The sequence below is a fragment of the Lactuca virosa genome, chromosome 4 (genome assembly GCF_052849685.1).
Source record: "Lactuca virosa cultivar CGN04683 chromosome 4, Lactuca_virosa_CGN04683_v6, whole genome shotgun sequence".
Classification (NCBI taxonomy): domain Eukaryota; kingdom Viridiplantae; phylum Streptophyta; class Magnoliopsida; order Asterales; family Asteraceae; genus Lactuca; species Lactuca virosa.
This window is the reverse complement of record NC_136429.1, coordinates 522,319,585-522,334,156: the sequence shown is the minus strand read 5'-3', so window position 1 is coordinate 522,334,156 and position 14,572 is coordinate 522,319,585. Positions and strand designations below refer to the sequence as shown.

At 31.9% G+C, this 14,572-nt stretch overlaps 1 protein-coding gene and 1 long non-coding RNA gene across 5 annotated transcripts; both read right to left on the bottom strand.

Moving 5' to 3' along the window:
* Positions 1 to 3,827: 3,827 nt before the first annotated feature.
* Positions 3,828 to 7,639, bottom strand: LOC145109453 (spindle assembly checkpoint component). Of its 4 annotated transcripts, XM_079046608.1 has the most exons (12): positions 7,404 to 7,638; positions 7,134 to 7,303; positions 6,804 to 6,866; positions 6,663 to 6,682; positions 6,529 to 6,573; positions 6,358 to 6,425; positions 6,122 to 6,255; positions 5,873 to 5,961; positions 5,630 to 5,768; positions 4,384 to 5,538; positions 4,149 to 4,285; positions 3,828 to 4,049 (listed from the first exon to the last, which is right to left on the bottom strand). In XM_079046608.1, exons 1-9 carry the CDS (start codon positions 7,474 to 7,476, stop codon positions 5,654 to 5,656), a joined length of 777 nt encoding a protein of 258 aa, XP_078902734.1. In that variant the 5' UTR covers positions 7,477 to 7,638; the 3' UTR covers positions 3,828 to 4,049; positions 4,149 to 4,285; positions 4,384 to 5,538; positions 5,630 to 5,653. The 4 variants fall into 4 exon arrangements, with proteins under 4 accessions (XP_078902734.1, XP_078902736.1, XP_078902735.1 ...); XM_079046610.1 differs by lacking the exon at positions 4,384 to 5,538 and having other exon boundaries at positions 7,404 to 7,639; XM_079046609.1 differs by having other exon boundaries at positions 4,139 to 5,538.
* Positions 7,640 to 11,640: 4,001 nt separating this feature from the next.
* On the bottom strand, positions 11,641 to 12,324 carry LOC145103674 (uncharacterized). The gene is made up of 3 exons (XR_013706792.1): positions 12,240 to 12,324; positions 11,874 to 12,091; positions 11,641 to 11,778 (listed from the first exon to the last, which is right to left on the bottom strand). It is a non-coding gene; the product is annotated as an uncharacterized LOC145103674 (long non-coding RNA).
* Positions 12,325 to 14,572: the final 2,248 nt, after the last annotated feature.

Sequence of the window (14,572 nt, the reverse complement as noted above, 5' to 3'; positions counted from 1 at the left end):
TTATGTCATTAAATACATAAAAGTTTAGAAGTTTAAATTTTGGTGGATCAGTTTTCCTTCAATTTAGGAATTTTAGGTATCCTCACAAATTCTAGTTTCTATTTTTTATTTTTTGGCATTTCTTATTCCATTAAAGTTTCCGCAACGGTGGTTTTTCTTCCATTGAATACTTATAAATTATTTAATATATAAACATGAACTAGAGTAAAAAGCAAGGGGGGCATGGCCTCCCCTAGCCCTTGACGGGATCCGCCACTGGTTCTTCAAAATCAATTTGTTGTGAAGTGTATATAAGTTTTGTAAAAAGTTTTTAGTTTGGTAGTTTTTATTTTTGTACATGTTCAATTTGAGTCATTGTACATTCTTATGTTGGTTTCTAGTAATATATATATATATATATATATATATATATATATATATATATTAAAAAAAGAACCAAACCAAGTCATTCCAGATTTTTCATGATGATATTTTCATAGGAAAATTGTATCATCGGTATAGTTTTGATTTCGTTGGCTCGTTTAGGATTGTTAGTTGATTTGAAGCCAACAATTGTGTTATACGGTTCTATTTTATTTTCTTTGTATGTTTGGTGTTTGTATATAGTTTTGTATATTTCTTTGGTGCCCTTGTTAAGGTTTATAGATATGTCTCATATTATGGATTGTTGGAATTGAAACGGGATTTGGAAGATGACATGAAGATTGTGCAATCGCAAGCTGTTGAAGAGCATGGAGAGAAGATTATGGAGAATGGGGTATGCCTTACCGACGACTGAGTGCCCTCCACCTTAAATAAACGAGTGGACTCTTTGATAGACGTAAGTTCGCATATCTTGTGAAATGAGTGCATACACGAGTGGATGAGTACTTCAGTGAGTACGCACTATAGATTGAGATGCACATGCCTTGTCAGTAAAAGTTACTAGGAGGTGCCTTATACTACGCCTCTATGCATTTAAGCCGAGTGTTTAATAAATATTTGTGTTCCATGTGTTCTATTGTCTTGATTTGGAATGCAGTACAGTTGAATGTATATGGGGTATAGGTTGACAACTCTTTAATCATGATTATGTTGTCGGGATGAACAACTTAAGGCATTCTTTTTTTTTTTTGTTTCTAATTTGCATTTACATTTCTTTTATCTTTCCCGAATTGATTTGATTTTTGTTTTCTTGAGGAAAAGAAAAAGGTCAAGCTTGGGGAGATTTTTTAGGTGCAAAAATGGCACCTTTTCATATGTTTATTTCATGTTTATTTATAGCATTGCATTTCATTTTTGTGTAATTTTACATGCATTTTGCATTTTTGGGACATAATAGAGGATCTATCTACTTTTCACTATTTTTGTGGATGTTTCAGGGTGATTTGAAGATTGGAGCGTGCTTAGGATGTCCGAGGGAGGCTTTACGTGAAATTTCAGAAGAATCGGAGCAAGATTGAAGAAAAAAAGATTTTTTGAGTTGGGTGTTTACTCAGGAGATTCCACGGTTGTGAAATGGTAACACTGATCGTTCCGTGGTCGTGGAATGAAGTTCTCAGCAAGCCTAAAACCGATTCCACAGGAGTGAAATCTCTAGGCTTACCATTCCGCGGCCATGGAATGGAGTCTGACAGTTTTTGTGTATTCCAACTTCTGATTAAAAGAGGTTTTCTCACCATTTTGAATGCAACTTCGGCCAAGAACTTGCAAGGGGTGATTTTCACATACTTTTCATCCTTTAGCACTTTGAAAACATTAATTCTCTAATTTTGTAAGTTTGTTTAAGGATTAAACTTGTTGAATTTGTACTTTGATTTAACCATGTATCACTAACTTTTCCTTCCATTTTCAGTTTTAGATCCTTAAATAATTATTAGATTATGATGTGAACTTAATTTCATGTTTCTATCTAGTAATCTTTGATTTGTTCTTCATTATATGTTTGATTTGCACTCTTTTCACTTGTCAATGAAATTAGGGTTCATATTACTCTTGTTAGTCAAATTGTGAAATTCGTATATATTTTATGATTTGATGTTGGTAACAAGCACTTAATTGGCTTCAATGGAATCAAAATTAGTGTAATCAAAGACTGATTGTTCATATTCCCGAGTTTATTAGAAATGTTTGATATTGTTGGTATTAATTGCTTGAACTTTAAATCTTTTAGTAATCTAATCTAAGAGCTTGTTTGGATTTCATCAACTAAATAAAGTTTTACTTAAAGATCATGTTTTGAGTAAAATATTTTTGTCAATTTGGAGATATTAGAGCATGTTAATATTTTAATTACCAACCTAGATTGAACATAAATTGAAGTCACATTACATCTTACAACATAGTACTCAAATGAGATTTGGAATTGGAAATGCCTCTTTAATTCTTAAATTTTAGTCTTAATTTGTTTGTTTATGAAGTTTAATTTGAAGATAATAAAACCCCCCATGTTTCAACAATTGTTATCATGATGTGTGAAAACATGGTTATATATATATATATATATATATATATATATATATATATATATATATATATACACACACACACACACACACACACACCCTGGAGTTGTTAATGGAGAAAGAAGAGTCGATGGACGAATGGAGAAGGGTTAACGATACATCGGGAAAGGGAAACAACATACGACTCTACAATTTCGGGATGTATAGAGGATGCAGCATACGGAACATGAGTCGATATGAATCGATGTTAATGTCGATGGCACCGTTCAGGGAAGTGGGTGACGTGGCATTAAATTAAGCGGGTTATATTGATTTACAAGACACCACAAAATAAGGTTTTTATATATAGTAATGATATATATTTATTTTTTATAAGTTTACTTGAGAATAAATTCACTTCTAAATTAATTATCTTCACTTTAACAAAGAGTTAGTATGAGATTTATTGTTAGATGTTAACAAATCAAACTAACTTTGGATTTTAAACTTTTATGGCAAATGCTTCAGTAGCTTACAAAGAGGAGTTCAACGATGCATTTAAAGGCAGAAAGAGTGTGTTTACATATTCATCTTAGTGTTAAAAGTTGTGGATTTTTTACTTTCGACTTCAACTGCCCATGTACTTAGCACCTTAACCATCTGACTAGGGAGCCTTTTGTGATTATAAGTCATGAAATAGGAATATAAACATATATAATGCACTGCACATTAATAATTTTTTTTTACACTAATACGAAAAAAATTAAGTAGTTGTACAGAACCTCTCGGGACACCTTCAGGTCAATCCTAGGTGGCATAGATTGGAAGATTTTTCTACATTGTATTTGTCGTGATACATACGTAGTTTCTATCTAAATTGCTATAAATGCAAATTTTCAACAATCTTTAATTCTTTATTCTTTATACTTTTATAAAACAATATTCTTTCACCTTCAAAAATCATATAAGATTTTTAGACTCTAAGATCTAAATTATTTTAAGTGGCATATAAAAAAAATATATATTGAAATAATATAATACAATACAATATAACAACATTATTTGGTTTTTGGGACGTTTGATATTGTTCATTTAACAAAACTTACGTTTATTTATAAAGATATTTTTTTAGTTTATGCGGTATAAAAAAAAAGTTTTTGAAAAATAAAAATATACAATACCAACACTATAATTGATAAGTTGTTTTTATTGTCTAACAAATGTTTGTTTATATATTGAAATAACAACAAAACAGGGGTAAATTGGTATATGATTTTTTAGATTGAACATAAATTATCAGAATTAAAAGAGTGGTAAAGAGGTAAATTGGTTTCCAAGTATAATAAACAAACACTTTGGATAAATTATAGTAATTACTTTCAAATAAGTTAGAATGAAGAAAAATTATCAAAAACTAAGCACTTTTTTAATGAAAACGAGACACAAACAAACATCTTGTAAGTTTAACATAAGGCTATCTATTTGAGTCCAAGATAATCATAATTGTTTTACGTTTTATCTAAACCTAATGAGAACTTACAAATTACTAATAAGTTTAAAAAGGCCTTGTTCCATTGTTCTGAAACCTTCCATAAGATCCGGATGCTTTCCAAGTAGATCAGAAACCTGAAAGAAATAAAGAAAAAAGTTACAAATATTAAATTGAGTTAATTCCAATATTTAAAATATTAAATAAAAAGCATATGTTACTTAACATTTAAGTACCAAGATTTGTAATTCCTTTCTTGTAATTATATCAGTGATATAGATATGAAGACACTTCAAAAATGCTTGATAATCATCGTGATTACGTAACCCATCCTTCACTTTTTCACAGAAACTAAATACTTCACTGTAATTATCTGTAAATAAATAAATAATTAAATACCAGAATGTCTTGATTAATCAAAATATATACATATAAAAAGAGTTCACTCCCTTTTTAGGGCATCTTTATCACCTCCAAAATCTTCAGATTCTCGTTTTTTAATACGACTCATGTCCTTATTAGTATCAAGATGAGTCTCTTTATAATCTTGATCAGAATTTCTCCCATTCTCAGATCTCTTTCTTTGATCTTTTTGAATTTTCATTATGTGGTGGGGTTTATAGTATCGATCGGAATTTACAAAAAGAAAAATGGAACGGAAGATGACGTGCTAGTTAGGGTGAGGGTTACGTTTCTGTTGAAAATTTGATTTAAAGACAATATTGATTATTTAACTTGTAATATAAATAAAAATTTCTAAAACGAAAAAAAAATGATTAACCGAATAACAGGTCAAATATTGCATACCATGCCACCATCATTAGCGAAAAAAAAAATGGTTGCCAAAAGAAACTGTAATAAAAGAAACTTATAGCACTTTATAAATATAAAATTAATTACATTTAGAATTTGATTTGGGCAATCTTTCGCATAAAAAAGGTGATCTTTAGATTTTAAAACTTGTAATTTAAAATTTAAAATTAAATAAAGGTTGGCATAGGTTGGAAGCTTTTCTTCATTGTATTTGTCGTGATACATGCGTAATTTCCATCTAAATTGTTATAAGCCTTTTTAGATATAAATGCAATTTTTTTGATAATCTTTATACTTATAAAACAATATACTTTCACCTTCAAAAATCACATCAGATTTTTAGACTGTAAATTATTTTGCGTGGCTCATAAAAATTGTCTAGATCAACATTCCAAATGGCATTATTTGGTTTTTTTAGGGGTATTTGGGATTGCTAATTTAAAACAACTTATAACTTATGTTTATGAAATAAGATATTACAATATATGGTTTTTTAGGGTTTCAAGTATATTAAACACTTTCAGATAAATTATAATTATTTTCAAATAAGTTAGATCGAAACAATTTTGTCAAAAACGGTTTATTTAAGTCAATAAGCTTTTTTTTTTATGAAAAAGACAGATCATGTAAATTAAATTTGAAACAACGCTATATCTATTTGACTCCAAAATAATCAATAATTGTTTTACTTTTTATCCAAACCTCATGCAAATAATAAGTTTCAAAAGGCCTAGTTCGGTTGCATTTTATATTTTCTTTATCATGTTTACTTACATTGCGTTCTTTTTAAATCTAAAGAAACAAACACATCACCTGCAAAAACAAATACAGTATTTTGCATATATTGGTAAAAAAGAAAAAAAAAAAAAGTAAAAGTGAGTTGCTAGTTTTTGCGAGAACTTACTAAAAATTAGATTCCCTCACTTTTCTAAAGAATTCCACTCAACATTTCTGCATTGTCACAATGGCAGTTGGGACATATGCATTTCTCCTGCAGCTTCCCACCAAAAGAAGCGTATGCTTCTTCCAATCTAGATGTCTGCGTACTTCCAGTCAAGGAAAAACACAAAGATGGACAAAAGGGCATTCTCGTCTTTTCCATCGAAAACAGTTCCAGTTAGAAAAATGAAGATTGTAGTGAGGATATATGGTTAATTCTTGAAGCTCTTTGCTTGCTTTCATTACTGCTTCCATCAAAGATATTCTATGCTTCAAATCCTCAAGCTCTTTTTTCTCCTATGAATGAATGATAAAACAAATTAAGTTAATTAGCATTCGCCTATGTGGCACCAATAATGTATATTGTGCACATATATCCAAGAATTTATGTTTGTTAATGACAAGACATGTAAGAAATGCAATGAATTTGCAGCTAGTTAGTAATTAAAATTATCACCTGTATATAAAGAATTTGTTCTGATTGAAATTTGTCTTCCTCAATGTTGGTTTCAGAGATTATTTGAGCAAGCTTATCTTCAAGATCTCTTTTGGCTTCTTCAGTTTCTTTTGTATTAGCATATACCATGTCCACTTTGGCCAAAAAATATATATATTAGTTAGGAAGCACTGTCTTCATTAGATATTTAGGTAACATTGGACAATAAGATGTGTATTTGAAGATCTCAATCAAACCATCTTGTGAGATTGTGTCACTGTTAAATGCTTCAATAGTGGCAGAATCCACAGACTGCTGGAACTTTCTGCATCAAATTAGAAATGAAGCAAGTTGATGAATATATCATATATGCATTTGTGTAGCTGGTTTCATAGGAGATCATGATCCAATGAAGTGATTTCACATACCTAATCTTTGCATTAAGGTCAAACATTTTGCCAATGAAGTCATCTCTACAAGAATAAGCATAACAAGTGAAGAAATGAGATGCAATGAAAAAACAATGGAAAATTAAATGATGGGAATAACAATGGAAACCTACCGCAAAGCCCTTTCTTCATTCTGAAAGTTGATTCCACACAGTTTTGAGAACGAATAGGTCGATTAATTCAAAATACAAGCATTAATCAGCATGAGAATGAAGTAGAAAACAGAAAGCAGTTAAACGAGTGTAATCAAACACCTTAAGTGCCTCCAAATCAGATCCAACTGTACATATTTCATCCTGTATCAAAGAAATCCGTCCCTGAAAACATCCAAACGCTTGTAACTCAGAAGTTTCAATCAACACAGGTATTTAAGCTAAACATGAGAGATCTAGAGGTTGGATTAAAGGTTCACTCATGGCCGATTCTCAAATTGCAGTGTTTCAGATTTATTAGTTACGTATCGACAAATCGTTATTATCTACATGTAATTTAAATTTCATCAACGAGGTTCTGTCGTCCTGTGATTTACGTGTGTTCAGAGATTGGAAAATAGATCGACAGATAATCATACAGAAATGTTAAACCTCTAAAGCTTGGATTGAGGATTCACTCATGGCCAATTCAACTTCGTAGCCTTTTAGCTCTTGTTCAGTACATTCTTTCAAGTGCTTGGCTTCTTCAAGCTCCAAATTCACAGAGTCAAGTTCCGATTGGAGCTGTTGAATCTCCCGCTTCAGGTTTACTATCTTACGCTCTGTCGATTTGCAAGGTCGGATTAGTTTTTTGAAATTACACGAGTCGATGAAAACAAAAACGATGGTAATTTTTTACGAGATGTTGATTGAACTGCATACCTCCTTGAGATTTTTCTGTAGAGACATCGCGGATTAGGTTTAGAAGCTCCTTCTGCGAATTGCTTAATGCCATTTCCGTTTCCCGCTACTAACTACTGAAGGTTTTCCTGGAATTTCTTTATATACCACTCCCACAGGCCTTCAGTGTTCAACAATGGTTTGATATGTTTTGAGAGAGTATATTATTCAAACATTTTTTTTAAATATCATAAAATAACCATCTAACTCGCTAATTGGTGGATGTATTTTTTTTTCCAACACATATAACTTCACAAAAGATATTACTTTTCAGTCATAAGTTTTTATTTGTGAAGGGATATAGCTCAACATGTTAAAGTGTATTTATTGTCTTTATGCTGTAAATTGTGAGTTTGAACCCTACTAGCTAACTAGCCCCTTTTTCTGGTTTTCGAACAACCTCGCGAAAGGAAATAAAGTTTGCGGTAAAAAAAATTAACTCATATATTGATTGTACCTCTATTGGTTATGGCGGCTAACTGCTTCAATACTCGAATAAGGACTTTATTGAAACAAAATTGAATGTTTAGGGATGAAAAAAAAATGGTGACCAAATATGAAAAAAGACATACTTAGAGATGAGTTTATTCTCATACAAATCCATCTCATCTTCTCCCACTTTATAGCATCATATATCACTCCACATTATCACTCATACAATTCATATGAGATGATCTTAAATAATATATGGATAAGCAAAACCTATATGAAATAAGTAATATCAAATCAATCTTGTTATGTTTTATAAAAGTAAATATTAGTTGTTTAGAGTTAAGTATTACTAAGACAAATCCATATAAAATAGGGTGATGCTATATTGCTATATAGACATGTTATGGATATTTTTAGTCAAAGTAAACTTCTTTTTAGATATTAATATTATATTTTTTTCCGAGAAAAAAAAAGCCTCTAGTCAAAGTCAACTTCTTTTTAAGTATAATTTTTTTAAGTATTAATGCTAGTATTTTTTCCGGAAAAAAGAAAACCTACTCAAATGGTATAATCAATAATTATTTTTTATTTTCTTTTTTAATACTATTTTATTACTATTGTTTTTTAAATATTATTTATTTCAATAACACTAATTTTTAATCATTTTTTATTTTTTAACACGTTCAATATAAATTAAATGATATTTTTTAAATCAATTTTTAAAGTGTTTTTTTCTCAATAAAAGCTATTATACTAAAAAATGTATATATTTTATTTTTAGGCCACTGTCTTTTTGTACTCTCACTTTCCCTCCACATTATCAACTATCACTCATTTACTTACTTATTTATCGTTAGTATTCTTTTTCTAATGATAAAAAAATATATTTTTTCAATATAAGCTGCAATAGAAGCTATAAATATATAAAAAAAAATTATATTATCAATATTTACAGAAAACAAATAAAACTAAGCTTTTATTCTAGGTAATTAAAGGACATATCATTGATAATATGATGATTATTAATTAATAATTAAATAAATATGTTTAGTTAAATAATTTTTTTAAACTATTTATGTTTACTAGAAAAACTTGAAAGTGTACGTTTATGTGTATAAGAGTTTACAAGATGAAAATATTATATTTAAAAGAAAAACCAAAATTGGTATCTTTCATTTATTAAAAGACATATTTTATAAAATGTTAGTATACAATCAACAATTTGTGTCCATCAACCCTAAAGACACCACATTTTGCAGGTGTGTTTTTTTCTTTTAACTAGAGGGTTGGATTTGTGTTCGACTGTTTGCAAGAGGCGGAGCCATCATAACTCATTTAAGTGAATGTAAGGAAATAAAAGTAGGATGGTATATGTTAATACACAAACAAATGAAAATTCATTCTTATTTTCAGCCAAGTAAACATGACAATGGAATGGGATGGTTCATTCCATTCCACTATTCATTGTAGCTTTTATAGTTAACTGATCAAGTTGTGAAGTTGTAAATGCCTTAAACCATGATCCAGAAACCATAAGCTTTGGAATATGATTGACACTTCAAGCTGCAAACAGAGTTCAATACGAAAAATATCAATCATCAGAGAGCAATGAAGTCTCGTTGTAGGTATGTGTGAATTAGCGGCAAAAAAAAAAGAACAATTAGACCATCAATAATATGCACCTCCAATAAATTTTTGTTTTCATTAGCTATACCTTTCCTAGCACCCATAACTTTGAAAGCATTTAAAGAATGAATGAAGGAAAGTATCGGCTTAAAAACTCCAAGATGGTTGACCTTATGAAAAGAAGATTGTCTTTTTTGAGTTTTAAATCACATATTATAACTATTAAGAACCAAAATATAAGCAAATAAAAGTTCTGATTACCTGTTTCGTTTCTCAAGCTATGTTTTCCCTGAAACAATATCCATTGTTATAGTAAAACAAAATATGCGTAATAAGAATATACATATTATGAAAAGGGATTAAATGAAGCATCTCATTCAAGTAAACATATGGAGCACTTACTTACAAACTCATACAACATGATGGTTATAAAACAAATGAAACACAAAAGAAAAGAACTTACATTTGATGATGAATCATATTACCTCTTTGCTTTTAATTGCCCAAACTCTTTTCTACACCTAACTCCTTGCTTTCTCCTAAAGTAGAAACAGGTGGATGCTGAAACAAAAATCAAACTTTTCTAAGATATTTTTTAAATATTGAAAAAAATCAAAATACAAATACATCCACATCATCATACATCTAACCTCTATGGTGTGTTATTTGCTTCAAAACAAAACAAAAGATTACTACTAACTCTAATTCACTGATATTGCTAACTTGTAAAAGTTGTAGAGGCTCTTTTAGTATGAGAAGTCAACCTTTTTGTAATCAGGAACTGGTGTTTTTTAACAATAAAGGGCAGATTGATCTTTTTTCTGTTTGGTTTTATTTGCGTCTAATATTATTGATATAAAACCATGGCTTGAGGTTCAGGTTTGCAAGGTAAGTACTGGGTTAATAGATTACTGCTGCTACAACCATTAATTCATATTAGAGGCGACATAGGAGTAATTATGTAAAGTTTTACCTAGCATTTTCCATTGAGCTTCAAGAGAATAATCATCAAAAAAACCTGCCCAAAAGCTGTAAGGGCCATCAAAAAGTTACCCAGGAAAGATGTAAAACAATTTATTTAATGGAGGAACATTACGTCTAGTAAACATTTTCAAGGGCAAAATTGTAAATAGCAGCTGGAATTGGCAAACTTAGGCTGGGTTTTAATAACATATGAGCCCAATGACAGAAAGTTGACCTAGAAAGGGAAAATCAGGTGGAAAGAAGAAGAATCTTATATCAAAAGTGTAAGTATACCTCAAGATCAGAAGCTGATATAGGTTCATCATTGAGGAATACTTCAGCAAGCTGATCAGCAACATCAGAAACTGCTTCAATTAACCTGCGCCTCTTTTCTGCAGCCATTGTCATTCCTAATGGCATTTGCACTGTAGAACTATGATGAAGAATATACCTTTCATACCCAAGCCCTACAAGAATAAGTGACATGAACCCCCAAAACTTTATTGGTTTCATATTTTTTATAAAGTAAGCCTAAAAAATTAAAAAATAATAAAAACTCCATATATTGTCTCAAGTAAAATTGAAAATGTTTATTTAAATTACCTCTCCTGCAGCTCTCTTTCATGCATATCCATCTGAAGCTAGAGCTCTTTCAGCACATACATGAGCATGTGCAACATTCTCAACATATGTGAAATCATACATTAATCCAAAAATCAACCACAAAATGTAAAAATTAAAATCAATTCCAATTAAATAGAGATTAATTAAAATTGTAATTGAATTTCAGATTACCTTTGATTTCCCTGCCCTTGCTGACAACTACTTGAACCATCACAGTGGTTTCCAGGGGTATTTTCGTCATTATTACATGCTCCTATGAATCTTTCTAGAGTGTCTGGAACCTCCACTACCTGATCAATGTACATAAAATCCATAACCTGCAACACAAAGAGGCCATTCCCCTGCACTAAATCTGTAAAGAGAATAAGTCAGACGAATAACTTGTTGTAAAATGATGTCTAAATGGAGTAAGATATGTACAGAACAACGAATTAGATATAAGAAATTAGCTAATAACCTTAATAGGTCAAAAATATGCTCTCACATTAAAACACCTAAACATCACACATAGGTCTGAAGTTGCATTCAGTTAACCGGTTTAAGAATAGTTCGATGTGAGGTCATGCCTGCCATTTTATGGACCTCATACCTGTAAAACCTGTCAATAAATTAAAATAAGTTTAACACAACCCAATTTGAATTCACCTTCACAATATACATCAAAGGCTTGAAGAATCACAGCTAGAACAGCTGTAAAAGCTTTTATGATCATCTGTTCAAGAAGGAAGCAATATGTGTTGTGTTCATCATCAGTAAAAAAAAGCAAAAAAAAGAGAGATTTTTTTGTTCATGAGGAAACTTACATACCGTACAATTCCAATTTTGATGATTTGATGGGGCAACATCTACAACAAAGGTAGAAAAATATATACCTGCAGAAAAAAATATCAAAAAAAAGTAATTTCTATGAAATCAGATAAGCTTTAAATAAAAAACTTAACGTATCAAACAAACGACACAATCACCCCTATGAATCGTTGAAGAAGCACAATCCCAAACATTTCCTCATCTGTTTCCTGCTTTTCCTAGTCAAACAACAACCCTATCAAATTCTGTCACAAACAAATCCAAACAATCCATTTTGTTCCATTTCTGTTGAAATAAAAAAAAACAACAAAAAGAAAAAGAAGAAGAGGATCAGGGGAGCTGCCGGAGCAGACCCCATTGACGCACCTGCCCAACCTCTCTCTTTTTCCTCCATCGTGCCTGTCGATTTGAACAACAATCGAAACACCTCTGTGAACTCAAAGAAACCACCCCCTCCCCCCTTACGGCTACTGTACTGATCTCACTCTCTCGTTTTTGTTTGGAACCAACGAAATGGAGAAGAAGGACCGATGACCTAACTGATTGTGGCGAGCCTCCATCCGACCCTTACTGTTGCTGATTTTGTTTTCTTTTTCTTCGATTGAACATCACAGAACCACCACGGGACCACCAATTTTTCCCTCCTCCCCTTCGCGATCCGCTACCGGAGCAGCCCCTTTCATCCATCACAGTAGAGGCGGAGGCAGGCCGGTGGTGCTTTTCTGGAAGAAGCAAATGCGAAATAGTAACGATGGAGAACCGGGGAGACGATGAAGAAAGAGAAGTGTATGATTTGGAGCAGAGACTGAACCGCGTCCGACTCCACTGTGCCGAAAGACGACGTACAAAACGCAGGGCATCCATGGAGAAGCCGAGATGATGACGGTGGGAGAAGGAAAGACAGAGAGAGAGAGAGAGCCGATACTGGATGTAGAAGGAACTGGATGTAGAAGGTCCTGGAAGGTAGGAATGTGGTAACCCAGGAATATATAAATTAACAAAGTGACACACAAACAAAAATAGAGGGACCGGAAATGTAATTTAAGGGACCAAAATTGGCAAAAATGTCTTGATTTACTGTTAAAACTTTTCACAACTTTAATATATATATATATATATATATAATAAACTACAACTATCTAGTTCCATACAGAGACAGAGGGAGTACCGGAATAGGTCGGTGCTTAGCCCCTCCCCCCATATGCGACCACTAAAAGTATAGGTTTGCCCTCTCAATTAAATAAACGAGGTCATATGAGTGATAATGATACAAAATTTGCCTGCTGAGGAAGTCTTTTAATTAAAAAAATGCAAACTTAACAATCTAATTAAAAGAAATTCGAAATCCAACAAATCGTAAATGGATTCTACCACAAATCAAAACTTTTGTTGTAATCTAAAAAAACCTACAGATTCTAAACAAATATACATAAGGATAATGTCACAAAAACCCCTAAGTTTTCAAGAAATATTCAGTTTTACCCTTTGATTACTTTTAGGTTTACTAAAGCCGAAAACTTACATCAATTTTCGCAATTTTGCCCATTTCGCCGGTTGTATAACCGATTTCGGCACACGTGGCGTGACACATAGACTAACAACCAAGTCAATATGACCATTCTAGACACATCTCCCAGAAGTAGATCAATCAGTATAACGACATGAAATTACTAATAAATCTTATTTATAGGTTCATAGTAACGACTTATGACTATAAATATAAGTTACACAGAAAAGACTAGAGTGTAGCTTAACTTACAGAGGTTCTTCCTGAAAAAAGTTAGGAAATTGAACTGGCAGAGCTTCTACTCGCTAGCTACTACTTCTTTAGAGATCGCAGAGCTTCGCCGAAGGCTAAAACTAAGGGATATGGGCTAAAATCGAGAGAATTTTGAGAGAGGATGATGGGGAGTGAGGAAGCAAATGAGCAGTCGGAGTCTATTTATAGCACAACTGCACACCACACACACCTGATACGTCGCTCCTCCAATTTTTTCTGCCACATGTCACAAATATGGTGGTACACGCCTCACATTCTAGAAGGTGCGCGCCGTGCAACCCACCTGCGCGTAGCGCTTCTCGGAAAACTTCAGAAAATTGTATCTTCTTCATACAAGCTCTGTTTTCTACGTTCTTGTTGGATTAGGTATCTAAGCCCACAATTATAATTGGTATATACTTGAATTGATTGTAGCACAGTCCTTTTGGGTTGCCTTCACTCTTGCAACTTGATAGGATGACTTTTGGAGAGAAGTTGAATTTATTATTTGAAATAATAAATTAGTGCATAAAAATGATTTATCAATATATTATAAGAATAATATATTAATTAGAAATCATAATATTAGTTAGTATTTAATTAGAAATTAATTTAGAACTAATTTTGGGATTAAAGGAATTGATTAATAGTGCAGGGGCTGTTTTGCAATTAATTGATAGTTGTGAAATTGGGCTCTTGGACACCTTGTATGGGAGTGGATGAAAGTTATAGGGAGTCCCTATAAGTTTTCGTCCAAGGCTTCTAATAAGGGAGTCCATGGGCTGCTTAGGCCTTAAGCAGGAAATTAGGGTTTATACCTGGAAACCCTAGTTTTGGGACTAAGCAACCTGCATTATATAAAGAGGCTTAGCCTTGGGATTTTCGGCCACTTCATCCTAACCCTAGTAGAGCCTAATTTCTAAGAGCATTCCCTCCTCTC